The sequence below is a fragment of the Scardinius erythrophthalmus genome (assembly GCF_964197995.2).
Source record: "Scardinius erythrophthalmus genome assembly, chromosome: 7".
Lineage (NCBI taxonomy): Eukaryota > Metazoa > Chordata > Actinopteri > Cypriniformes > Leuciscidae > Scardinius > Scardinius erythrophthalmus.
The window spans coordinates 21,779,387-21,801,862 of NC_138227.1; the positions used below are offsets into that span (position 1 = coordinate 21,779,387).

Genomic DNA, 22,476 nt, shown 5'->3' on the forward strand with positions numbered 1-22,476 from the left:
GTTCTTACAGACTTGTTTAAAAAACCTTCCTTTTTCATTTTCCAAAAATAAGCACATTTTAGGTGGAATCCAATAATATCAGTAGCCTAAATAATAGACTGCAGCTCAGAGAGGGGAGTTGCATATTATGGAAAGTGCTTTGAAACCAACCCTCCTTTAAAGCACAAGACTTCTAGTCATCTGGAAACTTATCCAAACACCCACCAAAATCAAAAAGTTATTTTTAGAAACGAACAGTTAATGATCTGAATTCTAGCAGCAGTATCAGTGTGTACCTATTCTAAAATTAGAAACAAGAGAAAGCTGCAGAATAAATAATTTATTTTTTATAATTTTATAATATTATTATATACAAATCAGTCATGAGAAACATTTGTAAAAGTTCCTCACACACACGTATGGTGGCACGAAAGTTCAAATGACATCTACATTGGACAGAAAAAGGTTACATCAACACAAAGCTGAACAAAAATGTGTAAATACAAAGCACAAGTATCTAAATGAAAGACTAACACATATTATAACAAAAGAAAACATAGTTCTGTGTCTGTTTGTAGGTTTACCAATAATTATATCAGTATAGAGAGAGTATAGTTAATAACTAGTGAGTGCCTCTCAACAGTCAGGACACTCCGCTGGAATAAAACAACCCGAGTCTCTGGGACAGTCATTAGCTTTGTCTTCCTCTTCATCGCCCTTCATCTCTCCCTCTCCGTCTTCTGTAGGTCAAAGCACAGAAAGGTTAAATCTCTCATACAAACTCCTGCTCGTTAATTTAATCTCTGCCAGTCAAATCAGGTTTGCGCAAAAACCCAAATGAAATTAATGTTAATTAAATGGCAGTATGTCTTCCTGGTTATTATCCCACACTCATATCAGCCAGAGCAGCCCAGCCATGTGCCACCTGCTCACACAGTGAGCCCACATCCAAACAGCAATTAATCCTGGAAAGGTCTGTTCCTGACCGCACAGAGCGCCATGGATTAAATTAAAACAGATAAGGTTGTGACATTCAATATTGCAGGACTTACAGTCTAACTCTAGTATTTCAAAAAGGCAGAATTTCATCCAAACACAAAAATAGACAATGCAGAGATGGCAGAATCTATGCCCTTCCTGAGGCTTGCTGGCATAATGTTTCCTCAGATGGACACAGAGAAAACCAAAATATGGTTTTGCCCACCGCTGTCGATCAGATTGGTTGTATTGACACTTACTGCTTGTGACATAGAGGCAGTCTGACGCAGCAAGCAACTTGTGTCTGTGTTCGGGATCAGTCACATTCAGCTCAATCAAATGCCTCTCTTTCAGATGTTTGAGGTCATCAACTGTCTGGTAGCCATTCAAGAGTAATGAAGATGCATATTCCTGTGACAAAATACATTTTAAACATTAAAAAGTTGCAATACAGCTATAAAATGTCCAGTTGAGGACAAATTCATGGACATATATCATGGAAATATATAAATTACATTATATCTGGCCAAAAAAAGTGTGCAGTTGATTCTAAACTGTGTCCATTGGAGTAGATACTGTATGAGCAGGCATTTTCAAATCATTCTCTATGGGAGCTGAGCAATTTGTTTTGTAGGATTGATATATAGTGGTGTGTACAAAGGGTGAGAGTCTCAAAATGTTGTGAATATACAAAATACAATAATTAAAATAATTAAAGGGATAGTTCACCCCAAAATGAAAATGCTGTCATCGTTTACTCACCCTCAATTTGTTCCAAACCTGTTGTGGGGCACCATTGACTTCCATAGTATGGAGATAAAAATACTATGGAAGTCAATGGTGCCCATCAACTGTTTGGTTACAAACAATCTTCCTTTGTGTTCAGTAGAACAAAGACGTTTATACAGGTTTGGAACAACTTGAGGGTGAGTAAATTATGACAGCATTTTCATTTTTGGGTGAACTATCCCTTTAAAGGGGGGGTGAAATGCTATTTCATGCATACTGAGTTTTTTACACTGTTAAAGAGTTGGATTCCCATGCTAAACATGGACAAAGTTTCAAAAATTAAATTGTACGTTTGAAGGAGTATTTCTGTGCCAAAAATTGTCCTTCTGGTTTGTCACAAGTTTCGGAAAGTTTTTTTCGAGTATGGGTCTGTGTGACGTCAGCTGGGGCGGAATTTCCTTATAAGAGCACTTCTCCCGGAAGGATGCGGGCGCGCGCGCACTCGTAGACCAGAGCAAGAGAGCGAAAGCAGTACCTCATCAAAGCGCTCTGCTCGGCTTTTGGGAAGTCAATGTCACCAAAGAAGTGTGTTTTTGGTTGCCAGGGCAAGACAACCCTGCACAGATTCCCAAAGAACCCGGCGTTAAGGGACCAGTGGATGGAGTTTGTTTTTCCAGAGCATCAACGGAGGTTATGCAAGACTGTTTGTTCCCTGCATTTCGACGATGATTGTTTTATAAACAAAGCCCAGATCGACGGATTTGCAGATCGTCTAATGCTTAAGGATCGAGCAGTCACAATGATAAAGGTTCGCGGTCGTGCGTTGGAACCGGGCGGTGAGTAAAACTGTTGAACAAATGTCTCTGTGTGTTGTTAGCTCGGCGCGTTAGCACAGCTTTAGCTTCGCCCACACGGCCCGCCTCCAGCCGCTCGTTTTTTTCCGGAAAGACTCGGTACAGCCTATCTTTCTTTTATGAATATAATAAAACTAAAGACTTTTTGGAGATATGAAGGATGCAATACTACTCTATAGGTACTCAAGATTAACAGGAGATTGAGTGAAAATGAGCATTTCACCCCCCCCTTTAAGCTTCCCCCTCGGTCTGTTCGCGATAGGCCTTGATGTTTCTATGTTTCTATGTGTGTTCATGTGTATGTATGTCCAGTCTGGTTATACCTCTAAATGCAGTCTCTCTAATAACTCCAGAAGTGTATTCGGTCGTGGATTCTTGCATACTTTTACAGGTCTTAATTCCGGGGCCTCATCCTCTTCCTCCTTCTCTTTCTCGGGCAAAACATCCACATAAATAAACTTGAAATTTCCCACTTTATTATTGAGCATTCCAGTCCATATGCCCATAGGTGGTTTACTTATGATGCTGATGACGTCTCCCACCTAAAAAAGACCGCCGACATCATTAACTTCCTGTTGGCAATTTTCGTTTTAAATTTGTGGTGATTAATTCAGCTCACCTTCAGTTTGAGGGAGTCTGTATCATATGGGCTGGGGACAAAATCTGTATGAACTTTTGCTCGTCCACAGAACTGTCCCGTGTAGGGCATTTCCTCCTCCAGTTTCAGGCTGTCTCTGTTACTGGATACATCTGAATTGCTGGTCACACCACCTGAGCCAATAAATATATAAACAATAAGAGTATGATTACAATGTCAAAACACTTTCTAATTCAGTCGCGTGTGTGTAGATACTTACTGGACGAGCTCTTTCCACTGTAGAGGCTTTCTAATGAGTTGCTGGTGTGGTCTGAGCTCTTCTCTGCTGGAGTCCCATTCTCCGTTTCTCCTTCAGTGTCATCACCCTGCACCAATCAAAATATCAGTCTGGATATTGTACTGGATATAATATGGGGGGGGGGGGGGTAAAATGGGTAAAAATTCTGGGTAAAAATTATTACCCATAATTTTTGGGTAAATTTCTGGGTAATAAGGTACTTAAAAAAAAAAATCTGGGTAAAACCATAAGTTATAAATATATATATATATATATAAAAAGTTAAGAGATTGAAATTTAAATATATAGGCCTATAAATGTTAGATAATAGAGATAGAAACCAGTTCTATATTTATATAAGACTTATAAGCCTTATAAAATGAGATAATAATAACAACGAGGCTAATGAGGGGGATAATACATCTTTATACATTTAAATGTGTCAACCAACCCCCAGTCTCTCCTATGGTTGAATAAACTGCTGATATTTTGGATAATGAAAAACGTTACAGTTGCCTAATCAGTGTCACTAATTATATGAGGAACTTGCACTCTGACTCACCATGTCCTCAGAGTAGGATTTGACGTGTTTCTTGCCCATCCTTATACGCATAGTCATCGAGATAGCCTTCATCTTTTTTCCCAGACTTCCTGGTTTCTCACAGTTCTCTGCTGTCGATTCACCCTCTGCCTGTTTTGTACACAAATAAACACAATATGTTTTATTAATCTGTCCGTATATAAAAAAGTATATCTGTCCAGTGGTCAATTAGACAATTGTAACTGATTGTTTTGCAGTTAAGGGTATAGTGAGAAGTATCTTACGAGGAAACATAGCATCATAACGGGACATAAACTCTTTAAGAGCAGATTAAAGTGTCTTATTCATCCAAATTCTTCTTACCTCATGCGTTCCATTTTCCTCAAGTCTGGAAGGGGAGTGTTGATTTCTGAACGTGTCAAATCTCCCAAAACTGGTGGAACGCTGTGTCAGGTAAATAAAACAGAGCACATTTACAACACTGTAAAAAATGATATGATCATTAAGTTATGATGACAATGTTTTTGCATTGCTATAACTTTTCAACACAAGTTAAGCAATTTTCACCTTTTTCTGTATGTTGTATAATATAATTCTACTATGTATAAGTATAATGTATAATATAATTAAAAAAAAATGTTTAAGTCAGTTTAACATAATTTAAGTTGAAATGACATAAACATCCAAGTTGATTGTACTTAAAAATTTAAGCCAGCAACTTTTTTTTTTTTTTTTTTTTTTTACAGTGAATAGATATAACATCAAAGCACATGTATGTACACTGCTTTGTATAAAACAAAAATGGTCATTATATTGTCCTTGTCATCAAGCACTTCAGGTCATTAAACAGCACTTGACGTGCTTGCACTTGATCATTTTAATGTAATGTTTTCAATTTGATAAAAACACTGATATTCCTAATCCGCTCAGAACCTGTCAGCTCTTCCACAGGAAAATGACAAATAATTATCTAAGTTAAAAATCCATGTAATCTCATACAAACAGCAAACTGAGTTAACATTAGATCCGACCTAGATGAAGCCATTCATACTTGTTCAGTAATGTTATATGGTGTCAAGATGTTTTTTTTTTTTTTTTTTTTTTTTTGCTCCAGTGTCAGATCTACTGGGATATGGCAACACTGAATATGATCACCTTCAAATTAGAACAATTGTTAAGATACACTAATAAAACCTACCTTAGGTTTAAGACTTTTTGGTTTGTCTGATGCATTTGAAGCAGCCCTTTGAAGCATCGCCTTGATGTGCGTTCAGTTTTTTCTTAAAATGAAACTCTGATCTGAAACTAGCGGTTTTACTTCTCTCAGCTCCACAAGTGTGTAAATTGCAATGCCTCAGCAGAACAGCCGAGCACAAGAACTTCCTTAAAGCACACAGGATGTGAGCCAATGCGTGTTCTGTCTATTATCAAGGCATCAGTTTAACAGGGGAAAAAACACTGAATGCTTGAGTCTGCATTTTGTGGTTTACCACTACACAGTCATTTCGAGTAACACAAATTCATAAGTGTACACACACAGAAAAAAAGAATTTCCAAAGAGGTGCTTTTTACATAATCGAACCCTCCTTGCACCATATCGATTTCATGAAGGCCCTCAGATTATAGAACAAATGCAAGAATCTGTGCTTCTACTGTCTTTTATATAACTTTTATGTTCATTGTCACGTTCATCATTTCACATTATAGGAAAACCTATAAATATAGTCAAGTGAAAGCTTATTAATCAATATTCCTTTGCCCGAATTGCTAAATCTGGTTTCTGTATAGGGGAAGTAAGCTCCATTGCACGCAAAGGAAGTGGACCCAAGCTTTTGAAATACTTCCCGTCTGCTTTCACAACTTTTAGTAAGGAATTTTTGCAAAACCGCACAACAACGAGTTTTATCTGACATCCTTCTTACGTATTTTGTATATGCAATGTAGGTCACAGGCTCTTTATACAAATATAAGTAAGCCAAAACCAGCAACATTTGGTCTACCAAATACCAATAGTGTGAGTTTGGGTGTGACTGTTTGTTTCAGCGGCCAATGAAAGACGGCGAGAGTGTTCCGGAAACCCATTTGAAAATAATCATTATTTTTGCAATTACGCTTGACAAGTTGGCATCGCTGGAGGCACTGAAATTGAAAATTTATCATTTAAATGAATAAAACCTTAACGTGGATTGCTGTACGAGGCATGAACTGACCAATAGTGTTCAAGAAAACCTTACAGACAATAACAGCATAATCCAGCCGTGTGCAATCGGCCGCAGTAAAATCCAAATCCAGGATTACAGCATTATAATCTATTTCTTCCAGCTCCACAAGCCTTTGGAAACAAACAGTCCTTCCTAACCTATTATGAGAGCTTCAGTTTATCTGAGAGTGATACAGTGTAGTAGTTCACCCTTACAAGATAGCCATATGAGAATCCAGGAAACAGGAACGGATTATCAACTTTACACTGTCTATGTATATACCTTTAGAAAATACTAGAAGTCATTACCCTGAATTGTTTTAAGCATGTGGAAACGTCACCGGTTGGCAGGCCAGGACAATCTTTGAGAGTCGTGTATTGCAATAACATCAGCATTCAGCACTTGATGGGAGGTTAACATCTTGAGTTTATCACATGAATTAAGCTTGGATGGATTGTGTATACTATATATTGAAATACAATTTATTCAAGCGCTTTGCAAAGGCTATGAGACTTTGAGGTATGGAACCAACATATATTGCTGTATATATATATATATATATATATATATATATATATATATATATATAAGAGTTCAGATCCGTCTGACATGTTTTCATTTAAATTAGCATTTTTTTTTAACAGGCTCCTATGTTTCAGTTCAGTCATTTCACTTTAATGGCAATGAAAAGGTTATTAGTCCCTTATTGAAATGCCTTATTTTCAAAAATGCCACTTTAGTCAATTCACTGGTATTTAACTGGTATTTTTTGCAAAAACCTCTTAAGAGTCCACCTCTTAAGACAACAAGACACATGAAACAGTTGCAAAATCACTACAGATGCATCTGGAAACACTGCAAATGAGGAAAGCAGAATTCAAAATGTATCAATGAAGAAACTGATCCACACAGTAGGGGGAGCTGTAAGTGACTGCCGCATCCGTTTCTGTCAGATTTTTACAGCAGCACGAGGAACACTGTTGTGTTTACTTGCTACTCACAAAATCCTGTCATTGCCACTGTAACCAATAACCATGGATAAAACATGATAAAAACTTGCAGCTCGGATATTGAAAGCCGGCTCATGAGCACATCGTCATTCATCTTCAAATCATACCATTTGATTTGGGCCTTCTGATTGGTTTCTGTGGACTCAGAAATACTCTAGTGAAATACTTTTGAGAAATACTCCAAAATATATAATAGTACTCAAAAATATTCTTTTTTTATAACTAATGTAACTCAACAACATTCTTGTTGTGTCACAGAATGTAGGCTTAAGAGGTTTTTTTTAGGCGAGGATGTAGTTATTTAGACCTCAAATATGTGACTCATATGAACATAACACCTATTTCACAATTTCTTTAGACGCTTTCGCAGATGCAAACTCCAGGCCATCAGCGGCCGTTCAGCGCTCATGTTCCCACAGAGAACAGCTTCACCTTGCCCAGCCCCAATCCTTCAGAAATTTGCCACTGGCTCTTATCTAGATAGTGGTTAAACATGAGATATAATTCATAGTAATAATTCAAAGCTGTTCTTTTTAACTTCCTAAAAAATTGTGTCACAGGTTACACAAAAAATATTACGCAGCACAGCTGTTTTCAGCTTTGGTAAAAATGTTTCTTGTGCACCAAATCAGCATATTAAACTGATTTCTGAAGGATCAGGTGACACTGAATACTGAGGTAACGATGCTGAACATTCACATTTGCCACCACAGAAATAAATTACATGTGAAAATATGTTTAAATAGAAAACAGTTATTTAAAATTTAAATAATATTTCACAATATTAATGTTTTTACAGTATTTTAATCAAATCAATGCAGCCCTGCATGGTGAGCATACGAGACTTTCTTCAAAAACTTAAAAAAACAACAACCCTAAACTTTTGATTAATAGTTTATGTCAAAAATGACTTACATTGGGGGCACAGAAATCCGCATTGGTTGTGGAACGCACCACTCCTTTGGGCAAGGAGTCTCTCTTCATGTTTTGAACGTTAACTTTATCTCCTTGACTTGGGATTCTGGATGTAGCGCAGTCACAGGTGTGGACACGATGTTCATTGTGGGGAGGTTGACAGGTGTCGTAGGCTTGGTACCAGTTTACAGCTGTTTCAGTGGGGTTACTCCAGCGATGCCTACTAGAGCAGGCTGTCTCCATGACCCTTGACCCGTCAGCAGAAATACAGTAAGTCTCATGTTTATGTGACTGTTGCCCAATGTCATGCTTCATTCCTTTGGCACCTTTAATGTGAGCTTTGCAATAGACATTAAAAACAAATCATTGTCTGTCAGTGACATTGACACAAAGCTTTAAATAAAAATCTTTGTTGCACCACAAAAGTAATTGCTATTGCATCAAGTTAATATGTTCATCATTTACCTGTTGTCTCTTGTGTTGGAGTTCCTCTTTGACTGCTTTTCCTCTCTACTTTTTTCACCCTTGTCCCTCTTGTCATCTCTGCATTTTCTGTCTCTGGCTGTTAACAGAGAAAATAGTTAAATGACATTGTTACATTTTAAGGTAATTTAATTTATAGAAAATAAAATACAATACATATTTTTTTCTAAAACATATAAGATAAATATAATAATTTTATGCATTTTATTCCACAACCTCATTATGCTAACAATATTCTCCATAGTCTTTTTTTTTGGCCATTTTACAGCTGTCACTGGCCCTTATGCTGGTGAACACAAAACAAATTTAGCAGTCTCGACTGAATTTAATGCAATGTAGGCAAAGGGATTACATGGGTAGAACGTGCCCCACACCCAACCATCTGTACAGACACAATCAACCACAATACCCTTTTTGGGGACAACTGTTGTTTCGGTTGCTATGAAATACATGACGATCAGTTACATTCCAGCTGGCACAAAACCACCTGGGTGGACAGGGTTTGAACTCACCATGTCATTCTGTCTGCTGCTTAGGTTTGGATTACACCCCTCATAATAGACAATCTACCAGTAAAAGAATGAAAAATTTAAATATAAAAAGTAATGCAAACATGTATGTGTGTTGATTGTTAGAGAAAAGGAGAAAATGCCACATTAAAATATATTGTTTCCATGATTTTTAAAAACAATCTCGATCATAATGTTTAAAACAAAATGTCGGTTTCTGACCTGGACAGGCATCTCTTGTTGTATGTTTCTTGAATTGGTCTTTCTGTCTGCCATTTTCAGGCTTTCAGCCCTTCTTACAGCTCTCACTGTATCTGAAATTTAAGCACATTAATTGAATTAGTAAGCAAAAGTACTTAGCAACAAAGTCACTATGAATATCTTGCTTTTTATTTAATTAATTTATTTTATTAGCAGACGACTTCAGTACATAAAACCACGACATTACAGAATCTCTGATAAGATTCTGATAAAATGTTAACCAAAACAGAGCTCAAAATAGCACATTCCGTATGAGAAAAGTTATGTGGCTTTGCACCTCATTTCCTGTTTTGCTTCTTCACGTATTTTGACGAGGGGAAATACCCGCAGGATATTTTACTGTGCTTAGTCAAGGAAATGTGGTGCATCCATACAGACAGGTTCAACAACATTATTAACTTAAAATGAAGTTGCACAACCATTTGAAATTCAGATTAATGTAGGCTTATAATATTTTCATCATCTATTAAAAATAATAGGCCTAGTGATTAAAATATTTTAACATTGTCTTTTATTAAAAAACCCTACTAAGATAAACTACATTTAACACTAGTTAGATTATGTTACACACTAATCAGGAAGAAGTGGACAGAATGTATATAACAAATGGGTAGTTGACATAAAATACAAGTGGGAAGTTGTTGACATGTCCTGCTATACTCCAGCTAAAACCATTTAGGAATTGGCTTATTCTTTAATCATCATTATGCATCTTTTATGAACCTTAAAACATGGAATGTTTTACTTTTACTTTATGTGTTAATTTCTGTGTTGCACCACAAGAACATTCCAAAGGCAAAAGGATGATTCCTCGGCAGTAAAATGACAAAGAAATGATGACCAGCTATGAAATATACACTTTTCTCCTATATACATTTAAAGGTAGGGTAGGCAATTTCAGAGAGGCTAGCGATAGCAAGCTAGCTTTGAAAGCATAAGATCCCACCCTCCCTTCGGAAGTCACACCTCATCCAAAACACATGGACACGTACAGCCAGAGCAGAGTCTGCAAAGCGTCACGGGCTGAGAGATGGCGTTAAAGACCTACAATAATAATGAACGTAAACAGAGCACTTACTTGTACCTGACTGCTAGATTCATTTCTGTGCTGATATAGAAACGCATAAATCCGAGTCTGAGGATGTGAACTGCTCTGAGTAGAATGCAACGGGTTGCCATTTCTCAATTACAGTAATTACGACATGACGTGAATGCAGCATGAGCTTGTTTTGGTGCCTTAAAGTTGCTGCCTTAAATTTTTTAAGTACAATCAACTTGGATGTTTATGGAAGCTTGTTTCCGCCACAAAATAATACAAAAAAAAGATAATTGCGAATTTTTATCTCACAATTGCGAGTTTACATCTCGCAATCCTGACTTTATTTCTCAGAATTGCGAGATATAAAGTTAGAATTGCGTGAAATAAAGTCGCAATTGCATGTTATAAAGTCAGAATTGCGTGTTATAAAGTCAGAATTGCGCGATATAAACTCGCAATTGTGAGATAAAAAGTCGCAGTTATCTCTTAAAATGTTTTATTCTGTGGCGGAAACAAGCTTCCATAGATGTTTAAGTCACTCAACTTAAATTGCATTAAACTGACTTAAAAAATTTGTTGGATATTGTAGGTATAACTTGCTGATTGCTTGCATAATTGCAAATTGCTTAACTTATTTTGATGAGTTAAAAAGTAATGTAAAAACACATGTTGTCATAACTTACTGATCATATAATTTTTTACAGTGAGAGCCTCATGTCATGGAACATGCTGATGACGTGTGATGTCTGCAAAGGTATGTAAATACATATGTTGACTGGCAGGTAGGACATCTTATTATTGCACTAGACCAAATGCAATGATTGGATGAACATTGTGTTGGTCCTGAGACTTCCACAGAAGATATATGTACATTTTGTAAAATTTCAACCAGTATAAGAAAAAGTGTTTATGAAAAACATTGCCTATCCTAGCTTTAATCTAAAATCTTGAATGTTGATTTAAAAAGTCCATGACACATTTTGTCACTACCCGAGTACTTTGTCATTGAAAGTCCTCAGTGCCCTAAACTCCAGTGCCCTATTTACAATTAAGACCCTGCTGTTTCTTAATTAATCCCACGCAGGAGAAGCAAGTGCTTTAAGTGAGCTGAAGACTGCACAACACTGTGGGTGTGTTGTACCCACTCTCCATTCACTGTGAATGGGATTTGACGCAATAAGGGTTTCTGATTGGCCAATGTTAAGCGGCTGTTGCTTGCCTGTGTGTGTCTTCTAAATGAAATCTAGTCGGGCTTAACCTACAAATCCTCACAGTGGTTTTACCTTCATTCTGATTGTTCCTCAGGAGGACTAAATCTTCCTGCTTTTTGGCAGCCGGCCAGCCAGAATTAGTGCAGATGGTATTATCTGCAGGAGGGAAACCAAAACAATTAGAGATGTATTCATTTAAGGTCCACCAGTGTTCCATGCTTTTACTTTTTTTCACTCTGGAAATCTTGATTGGGGAGGAAGTAAATTTAGACAATCTTGTTTGTCCTGTCATTCGTGTATATAATGATCTGATGAACACTGTACAAACCTTTTTCTTTGTTTGCCTGTCAGTCAAGCTAGTTTCTTTATTATGAGCGTGCAAGGACAAGGACAACAAGGGTGTATTATTGCAGCTTGGTCATGTGATGCAAAAGAAAGACAAAATAGCTCACACACCTAAAGCATCATTTTCAGAAACAGACTTTGGTAGTGACCTGAAAGTTGACACAAGAAAACATTTCATAAAATACAAATATTCAGAAAGAGTTTACATTTTGCTATATGGAAGCCACACGGGTCCTTTCACTTTTACTTTGACTGGAAGTTCAACTTTTTTTTTGTTCACTAAAAAAACACAGACTGATCTCACCTTTGTTTCTTTTTTCTAGTGTTGTCTGAATTGATTTGAGAAATTTCCTGCAAATAAATACAGTATGAGGCAGTATAGTGATAAATTATTGTATATTTTTATGTGAAATGTATTAAAATGAAATCACATGCATGCATATGTTAACATGTTCTCAAGAATACGCAAGCCTAACATTTCAGGTTTCTCTTTCACAAACAGACCTGAAATAGATGTTAATATATTTCCATATGGTTTCAGTATAATCAGTTAGCAGCAGCTTTTCTTATAATGGAAGCTCATGATGTCCACAGCATGGTTATAGCGTGGATCCAGATGGCTGATACATTTCCCATGACAGTGCAGTATGCATGCAACATTCCAGCAGTCATTTTTATAGTTACCATAGAGATGGAACGCCCTGCGCTCTTCCTGTTGGTGGTGTCATCTAAGAGAACAGCTGGACTGTGGGACCTGCTGGGGATGGTGTACACCTGAGCCTCACAGGACTCCTGCACGGCCTCGTACAGGCTGTCCATCGAGCCCTCCTACAAAAAAACAAAAAACAAAAAAAAAAACATGTCACTTACAATCTGTGCTGCTAATAAGCTAATAACGTTAAGTACAGTGTACTTATTACAAGGGTCTTTATCCCCTTGGTGGACAGAGAGACGGTCCTTGTTAGTTACAAAAAACCTTATATAAAATGAACCCCTGGTTTCACAGACAAGGCTTAAGCTAGCCTTAAAATATGTCAGTCCCATTGTTTTGTCTCAAGATGCAAACAAGTAATGTTTTTTCTAAGGCATGTTTATAACAGCTACTTAAATGTCCTTATTGAACTAAGGCCTATAATCCTGGCTTAATCTAAGCCCTGTCTGTGAAGCCTTTTTGCATTTTAAGCCTAGCCTTTATTAACAAGAATATAGTATTTTATTAATATAAGTAATATATTAATGTATTTGCATATATTGTTGTATAAAAAAAATCCATATATAGGCGCACTTTAATTTCACTTTCTCAAATGTGAAAAATTTTGCTTAAATTTAAGATTCTCAGATTTAACCTTGGTTTAAACGAAATTCATGCTGTATTTTAGTTTGAAACAATTTTTTGAACAAAAATTAGTTTGAGATCAAATAAGTAATGCAGTACAACCACCAATTCCACTAAGAGTCACAGACCCTATTGAAGACCCTGATTTATAAGGGTACGTTTACACGACAACGTACACATGGATCTGCGAAAATGACTAAAAATGCTGTATTGTGCATGCCAGACCAGTAGTTGGCGATGTCGCTTTGTAAAGAAACATTACACGCATGTACACCTTTTTCACAGCAGCGCCATCTTTAATTTTTAACGGGAATAAAAGGGAGGCAGTGTGGGATAGACATGCATCTCTTCAGTGGGTTGTACAGTTATGTAATGTGTTTTTGAATTGTTCTGCTGACGAAACACTGCAAAAATATATTTCCAAGAAATTTTAGTAGAACAAAACAACTCTGAAATATGAGCTGTGGAAAAATGTGAAAAGAATTCTGATTGATCTAGGAGCTTTATACAGTGGATGCCATTGAAAACACAATAATGCCGGGGACATACTTAACGACTAGCTGAAACATTCCATGACTGAACTGAACACACTTACAGACTTTTCCAACAACTGGAGCAGATTTTAAACACCGACTGTGAACACCGACTGAACGCAACTCGGCACGTTTGGGCATGATCAGTCGTAAGTAGGCTATCAAATTACAGTACATTCATAATCGGCCTTATAGTTGTTAATTGTGTCCGCGGCTTTAGTCTTTTCCTCACAGCCTCGCTTTCAAACCTGTAATGGCCCTGCTTTGAATAAGGTTTATAGACTGAACGTATATGACTGAACACATAATACGCATGGGCATGACTTCACAGTTTTCACAAATTCGCATTTTTGTCAGTGTTCAAAAGTTTGCGTTTTCAGGCCCACAAAATGGCAATGTCAAGTAAATGATCGGCCAAAACGCATAAAAACATTGCTATCATCTTTGAACTAGGCTCAAAAGTATCTGAAATTGTCACTACCGAAACAGTCACTACCGAAACATGGTGAAGTTTTGGTTGTGACATCATGTTTTTTTAGTGTTATTCGATAAAATTTAGTTTTTGTGTGTGTACAACTGATCAGAACTGTGCTAGGTAACCATGTGCTGGCTATCATCTTTGAACTAGGCTCAGAAGTATCTTAAATTGTCACTACCGAAACAGTCATGACGGAAACATGCCATCATTGTTTTGGTATGACAAAAGGGAACACAACACATAATCATTTATTTGGGGGAAATAAACTACATTTTGTACAGTTATGCAAATCATTAGTATATTAGTGTGTTTTAGTATGCGAGTAAAAATTCTGTAATGTGATGTGATCGTTACCAAAACATTACTGTCACTACAGAAAATGTGCTGTCGCGACCAAAACATGGATGTTTTGTCTAAAATAAAGTATACTGAATTATAAACTAAGATGTTAATTATAGTGTTTGGTTCAATCTATATTCAAATGAATGAATCCTTAACTTTGAAATCAGTATGATTACATTTTTACAAAGAAAGATTGGGTTAAAAATACAACAAATCTTATAAATTACACTTGAAATATTGTTAAAATTGTAAATGTTATTGATGTACCTGTGAAAACTTTTTTTTTAAATAGCAAAAAATATATGTACAAGGTAGATGTAAACAAAATATTAATAGGTCAATATAAGCCTTTTTATTGAATTATTTATTATTGTGTTTCGGTAGCAACAAATCTGGGGAGAGGAAAAATATTTCAAAACTTTCTGAAAATACAATATGATAATTAACTGCACAATGTGTACAGAAATGAGTACCTTGGATATTATACAATTTGCACACATACAAAATTTGTGGAAAAAAACACTTTATTTTCAAGACATTTCCAACTCTGACTTTGAACCAATTCTGTAGAATGGCCCATATGGTTTATCATTTTATTATTTTATAGTGCACTCAAGTGCAAATCCATTTGCGCAAAAGATAAGAAGCAGAATAACAAATAACCAGAAGCATTATATTGCTTATGGAAAATCTAGCAGCGTAAATTCAATGACGCGAGACCACCATTAATCCTATATTGCACAAAACAACATCTGGCAGAGAAATTTTTCACCAACACTGTAAAAAAAAGTTGCTGCCTTAAATTTTTTTATATTTAAGTAATTTCAACCTAAATTGCATTAAACTTAAAAAATTGTTGAATCTTGTATAACTTAAAAAACACCAATGTAAGCCAAAATACACAATACCACACAATACACTGACTTGACTTCTTCACTATAAGGAAGCAAAACTAAAGGCCCTCCGAAAGCAGCTAAAGCATGGTTCCTGATCTTCATGCACTGTCACATGTTGCCTTTGAACCCTCCAGCAGTTCATGTTTCATCCACACACTGTCGATCAATAAATCCCAGAGAAGAAAAGCAGAATCACATCTTACCAGAGAGAAGCAGAAGAGATTCATTCTGGGAATGGTTTCTTTCCAGTGGCCACAGCATAGGATGAACAATGGGACGAGGCAGGCAGACAGCGAGCAGAGTGCTTAGTGTTCCAGGCTGCCTACTGCTCCACAGATTAATACTGAATGACATCCTTTCTCTAATCCAATAGATGTGGAGGACCATTACCACTCCAGGCAACCCCTCTATCAAGTGCTGAGCTTGTTAATGCTGATGTTGTTTATTTACCAGAGAAGTGGGTTGAGAGCTTTTGTTCGGGCTATGATGGACAGTTGCTTGAGTAATTTACTGTAGATTCCAGTCACTAGTCTAATTTAAAAATGTGATCCAGAGGCATCCTGTCTTTACACAGGCATGTAAAAGACTAAAGCTCGGAGAGTCTCTGATTCTGATTTGGTTCTGTGTGAATTAAAATGTCATATTTTCATTTATAGTTTTCACATTAATTAACATTATTTCTTAAATGATTATTTGTGGATGCTCCATTCACATACTTCAGGCCAATTCTTGTAACTAAAAATAAACTTTATTATATTTAATATATTTCATTTTTTATTACTGTATTTAGCATAAAATATTTTAGAAAAAAATTATTTAGCCATATGTTCCCTAAAATGTAAGTAACTTGTTTATTAAACTATGTAGACAAATGTAAATGTAAATGTATGTTTTTGTATGTGTGTGTGTGTGTGACAAACTCAGCGGCCACTTTATTAAGTACACCTTTCTAGTACCAGGATGGACCCCCTTTTGCCTTCAGAACTGCTTAAATTCTTCAAGACATTGATTTAACAAGGCGTTGGAAACATTCCTCAGAGATTTTTGATTCCTCAGAGATTACATATTGACGTGGTAGCTTCACGCAATCGCTGCAGATTTGTCAGCTGTCGCATTCATGATGCAAATCTCCTGTTCCATCACATCCCAAAGGTACTCTATTGGATTGAGATCTGGTGACTGAAGGCCATTTGAGAATAGTGAACTCATTGTACCTTTGTGACTTGTGTTATCCTGAAGTAGCCATCAGAAGATGGGTCACTGTGGTCATAAAGGGATAAACATGGTCACCAACAACACTCAGGTGGGCTGTAGCGTTTAAATGCTCATTTGGTACTATGAGGCCCAAGTAAATATCCCCCACACCATTACACCTCCACCAGCAGCCTGAACCGTTGAGGCAGGATGGATCCATGCTTTCATGTTGTTTATGCCAAATTCTGACCCTACCATCTGGATGGCGCAGTAAAAATCAAGACTCATCAGACCAGGCAACATTTTTCCAATCCTCTATTGTCCAATTTTGTTGAGCCCATGCCAATTGCTGTAGCCCATCGGCTTCAAGGTTCAACAAGTTTTGTGTTCAGAGGATGCTTTTCTGCATGCCTCGGCTGTAATAAGTGGCTATTTGAGTTATTGTTGCCTTAGTATCAACTCGAACCAGTCTGGCCATTCTCCTTTGACCTCTGACATCAACAAGCCATTTTCACCCACAAAACTGCTGCTCACCGGATATTTTCGGACCATTCTCTGTAAACCCTATGGTTGTGCATAAAAATCCCAGAAAATCAGCAGTTTCTGAAATACTAAGACTTAAATCACGTCTTCCCCATTCCGATGCCCAGTTTGAACTTCAGCAGATCGTATTGACCATGACTACATGCCTAAATGCATTGAGTTGGTGCCATATGTGATTGGCTGATTAGATATTTGCGTCAACGAGCAGTTAAACAGGGGTTATTTAAGTGGCTGGTGATTGCATATAACATACTATACTATACAGATGCACCAGATCTCTCATGCCTTTCCGATTCTGATGCTGTCCGTTTTGTTGCCAGCGGCCCAAGCAATAACGTCAGCTGCGCGTTCTTGCTCTCTTCTCTCAGACGGCGAAGTGCACACACACCTACCTCCTCTCACTCACTCATCTCATTCACTTTGGTTAAATAGTATTTGTATCACACATAATTTTACTAATTCCCCAAGCGTGTGCCACTGATCTATGTAAGTGGACAGTGGCACTGTGGCGGCGCTAGACCGGGGCTTGAGAATTTGCTTAGCACCGGCGCAGCCCCCCCAAAGATTTCCTAATGATTTTCCTTTTTTTACTCTCAGTGTCACTTTAATACAAAAAAAAAAAATGTCCAAGGTGTATATGACATTCTTCTTTCAGACGAACACAATCAGAGTTAAAAATGTCCTGGCTCTGAGTCAATGGGTATAATTTTTGGGAAGTCCATCCAGCACATCCATCCATGATAAAAGTGCTCGAAACGGCTTTGGGGGGTTAATAAATGTCTTCTGAATTGAAGCTATGTGTTCGTGTAAGAAAAATATCCATATTTAAAAATCTATCGACTAAAATAACTAGCTTCTAGCAGACGGCCATACGCAAGTCGACTTACGCCAAAAGAGTAACCCTTGAACTTGACGCACAACATAATGACAGAGAATGTCTAATAAGGCGAGAACTTCCACTCTCAGTAAACTTCCGGCTTCTGAAATGGTTGCAGTTCCACTCTGGTTCCATATGAGGACGCTCACAGGACGAGTGCAGAATGAATGGAGGTCTATGGCACTATACCCATCAAAATCCACTTTTCTCAGGATATAATTTTTTGTCTAGTAATTTGAATGTTGTATTCAAAAGGAGATGCAAAGAAATTACACATTGTTTGGTGTTAGATTTTTTAGAGTCACTTATTTGCTTTAAAAAGTCTTTTAAAATGTCAATGACGTCATACACATCGTACGACCAGAGATACTGCTGTACGGCAATCCTTCAGTCACTTTGGTGCGTTCGCACTCTGCACTTTCTTTTCTCTCGAGGCATCAACAACACAGCTGACACAGGTAAATACACGTGCCAGACGAGTTTTTGTTTTGTTTGTTTCTGGTCCCGCTTCGGATGCCACGATGCCATCAAGCGGTATCTCTGGTCGTAATCAGTCTTTCACTGACCAATCAGCGTTCATTAGCAGAATGCTAGCGTGTTATGGGCAACAACAACTCAACCTGTAAGAAATCGATAGGACATAAGTACTCGTTCATTCAACTTTCGACATATAACCCATGTTGAACTTGCAAAACCTACAATAAAGTCTGAGATTTCTTAACGGCAATCGGGTGAAAAAGACAAATTTAGCCGTCTAGCTCCATAGACTCCCATTCATTTTGCCCTCAGGGGTGATCACCCCCAGTGGAACTCTGGTGGAACTACAACCAACATTCTGTACAATAGGACTTAATAGGGAGTGGGCAGGCTCTCCGTATGGGCTCTGGTAATGTCGGACGCGGTTGCCCAGCCCTGTTTGTTTGAAACGCAAAGAGGCGTCAAAGCTTACGCTACACCTACATCCGATCCTACATCATACATCGTCAAGGGATACTCTTTTGGCGTAAGTCAACTTGCAAAATTGATACAGTGCTTAGTTCTTTGTACACTTTACAATGTGACCTTAAGATAAAATGTCAAATTAAATACTAGAATACTATAAATGCAGGGTATTGAAGTTACTAATTCTACATATACTGATATTAAAGTGTAGTACTTTATTTATGTTACAAGTACATTACAAATTCATTACGAGTGTCTTCAAAACATACAAGCCAACAAGTGTATTATATTTGAGTAAAAAGTATATATGCTCAAATACTACAAATTGCACTTTAATAAACACAGACACACAGGCACATTAATAAACAAATATTACTTAGCTATACTTTGTACAATATACTATACTGTATTTTGAAAGAATTCTTCAATGTATTGTTACAATGATCATTTCCAGCACACAGTTAAAATATACCTAAAATATTTTTAAGTAAAGTGCAAATAAACAGAATTTTCACTTTAAGTCTATTTTTCTAAAATATATTTTTTTGAAAATATACTAAAATACAATTATTTTAAAGTAAACTAAAGAACTAAAATGAGTGGCTTTCTACGCTTGAACGGTCAAATACACACAAAATTATGTAAAAATGCCCCTCTTGGCGAGTATTCAGTTTAACACAGTCAGTTTAGGAACGTAATTAGAAAGTTAACGCATGTTGTGTAACAGTATATTAGATAAACTCTTAAAGTTACAGCAGCCTAATATTCCTGCTGCTGTCTGTCATGTTAATCAAAGAACAGAAGACAAAGAAAATCACTCTCTGTCTCTGCTCTTCACTGAAAATTTTTTCTCATTCTAATAACTAATTGTAAGCATTAATCTGTATTACTTTTTTTTTTTTTTACAATGAAGACTATCCAGTGTTATTTTACATTTGATTACATTCATTTCTGTAGTATTTCTTACCTGAATAGGCTACTGTTAGACCCACCTAAAAAACCTTTATTTAATATCTCTCTTTTTTCTACTGCATTTGTTTAGGTGCATCTCTTCAAACATTGTAAGTAGACTGAAGACAATTACGCTATAGGAACACAACACCAGCTGTCTCTACACAGGGAATGTTGACCGCTTTTTCTAGCTGATGGCATAAAAATATACTTAAAGGCAGTGATATTTTATTAACCAAGCACCATGTTCGGTCTCCATCCACAGGGAAAATGAAGGTGACATTAATGCATAGCTCTTAGGAAAATCTATCATGTACTTTGACTGCACTGAGTGGGGCCATCTGGATTATCTATACAGTTTTAAGTTAAAAATATGATTTAATATGACTGAATCAACCTCATTAGGTAAGGTACGACCATCGAAAGTCAATTAGGCTTCAGTCACACAGAAATGAAGTGCAGTTTCACTTTTTACATTGTATAACCCAAGGAGTGTGGCATGGTATGTTGTAATAGTCACTTGGGTAAATCTCCTAATCCTAGGGAAAATCTCTTCATCCATTCTCAGCTAGAGAAAATATACCCAGCTGAGGATTCACCGCCTTGGCATGTGACATTACCTGCTAGCACAGCGAGTGTTTCTTAGCCAAAGTGTATGTGATGTCTTGTCAACAACCCTTAGGTCGTTTATATCTGGAACTGTCTCAAAAATAGGCCCAGAGGATTATGGTGCATGCACAGCGCTTCAGATATCAGGAAAGGAGGTGAATCTGGTATAAGAATGTGTAAGCTGTTGCAGAAAGTGGGTCAAAATGAAAGCAAGGTGTTATGGGTTCTCTCTGGCTGTGCAAACAGATGATTGTGAAGGTCACCAGATATTTGATTTGCTTCAGTGATAATCTGCTTGTTTTTATTTTTTGGAATCGTGCCAAATTATGCAATCTGTTCATTTCCTTTATGTTGCAATGAAAAGGGCAGTTTGAGGTGATGGCTGGTCTTACAGAGAAAGCACAACTAATGCACTCAGATAATTAATGTGCTCACTTAAATTTAATGATTAGTCCTGCATACGTACGAAAGCATATGGGAATTCAAGTAGCAGATTCCATTTGAAAGTCAACAAGAAATCAAAATGAAGCCTATTTAATTTCTTAATGCATGGTTTTATCATTCATTAGTGCACGTTATTGCAAATTGGGGAAAAAATATATTTTTTTGCAGTAATCTTTATAATATGAATGAAATGTACAATCATCCTAAATGACTTTGCTTTTTTCGTGTCTTCACACAATGCAAATTAAGTATTTGTTCTGTTCTGTTCTGACTCTTTTTGGTGGGTAACACCCACTTCTCACTGTCCAATCAGTTTGCAATATTTAAAATTAACCCCCACCCAACATTTTTTTTCTTATTCAATATCCAGTTGCAAACTGGAATTCACGTTGATCGTAGCTAAGCCAAGATGGCAAGACCTTTTTTACTGTCTCAATTCAGTTCAAGTTAATTCATCACTGCAATGTGTCCTGTTTCCGATTTCTTCCTCTTTCTTGACAAATCTTGATCTCTCTCTCTCTCTCTCTCTCTCTCTCTCTCTCTCTCTCTCTCTCTCTCTCTTAATCAGCAAAAGAGCTCAGATTCTGAGAAACGACAGCTCATTGGCTTGCTCATTTCTTAGAACTTGTAAATTGACAAAAATGTCATGTCAATTCAACCCACCTAGGCCTCCGGCTCTTAATCTTTTGCTGTCCATTAGAGAACATGACAAGATAAATTGCTGTCACGGGCGCTGTGTGAAAGAAGGTGCGCAGGTTCCCAGCTGGTTATTTCAAAAGAAGAAAATCCTCAATCTCTTTAATCACAAACCCTGCGGTCAGGGAAAATAAAGAAGGGAGGATTAATTCACAGCTGACCCATATTTCCTTGTTTGAATTAAGATTATTAGAAGCTGCCCAATTTATTTGTGTACAAGAAGCATGTAGTATGTATACGTAAGACTGCAATGTATTTTTTTAAAATGTTATTATAATTAGTATTATTCTAAATATTATAACGAGCAGCACAACAGTTATCTGTGCAAAAGTAAAAGTTACTTTTGTCATAAGACTACTCAGAGATGGAACAATAAAGTTCAATAACCTCACAATATTGTTGACTAAAACTTCTTAAGGGTTTATAAAAATGCACATAGCTTCTCATCAAGTTAAGCTTGTTTGGAAACAAGGTTATTATGTTTTATATCACCCATGATGAACATTTGATATGCAGTTTTGCATCTCATGAAAGGAGTGCATGTTTAGCTTCCAGTCTTCTCATCTGTTAAAAGCAGCGGTTAATCCAGACAAATGGCATCGTAACATCTCTCTCGAATGACCTACATCTCTCTCATACTGCTTTGACTTCAACACATACACAGCTTTTTACTGAGTAGATTTTATTTCATTCATAAATCAAATC

General features: G+C 36.9%; 1 protein-coding gene across 1 annotated transcript; it reads right to left on the minus strand.

The window, feature by feature from the left end:
• Window positions 1-479: 479 nt before the first annotated feature.
• samsn1a (SAM domain, SH3 domain and nuclear localisation signals 1a) lies at window positions 480-14,467 on the minus strand (the record flags this gene model as incomplete). Its single annotated transcript, XM_081370835.1, has 16 exons — window positions 480-719; window positions 1,218-1,368; window positions 2,864-3,082; window positions 3,160-3,311; window positions 3,398-3,503; window positions 3,978-4,106; window positions 4,320-4,400; window positions 8,083-8,420; window positions 8,548-8,644; window positions 9,078-9,131; window positions 9,297-9,388; window positions 11,658-11,741; window positions 12,042-12,079; window positions 12,235-12,281; window positions 12,615-12,758; window positions 14,456-14,467. 16 exons carry the CDS (start codon window positions 14,465-14,467, stop codon window positions 616-618), a joined length of 1,848 nt encoding a protein of 615 aa, XP_081226961.1. The 3' UTR covers window positions 480-615.
• Window positions 14,468-22,476: the final 8,009 nt, after the last annotated feature.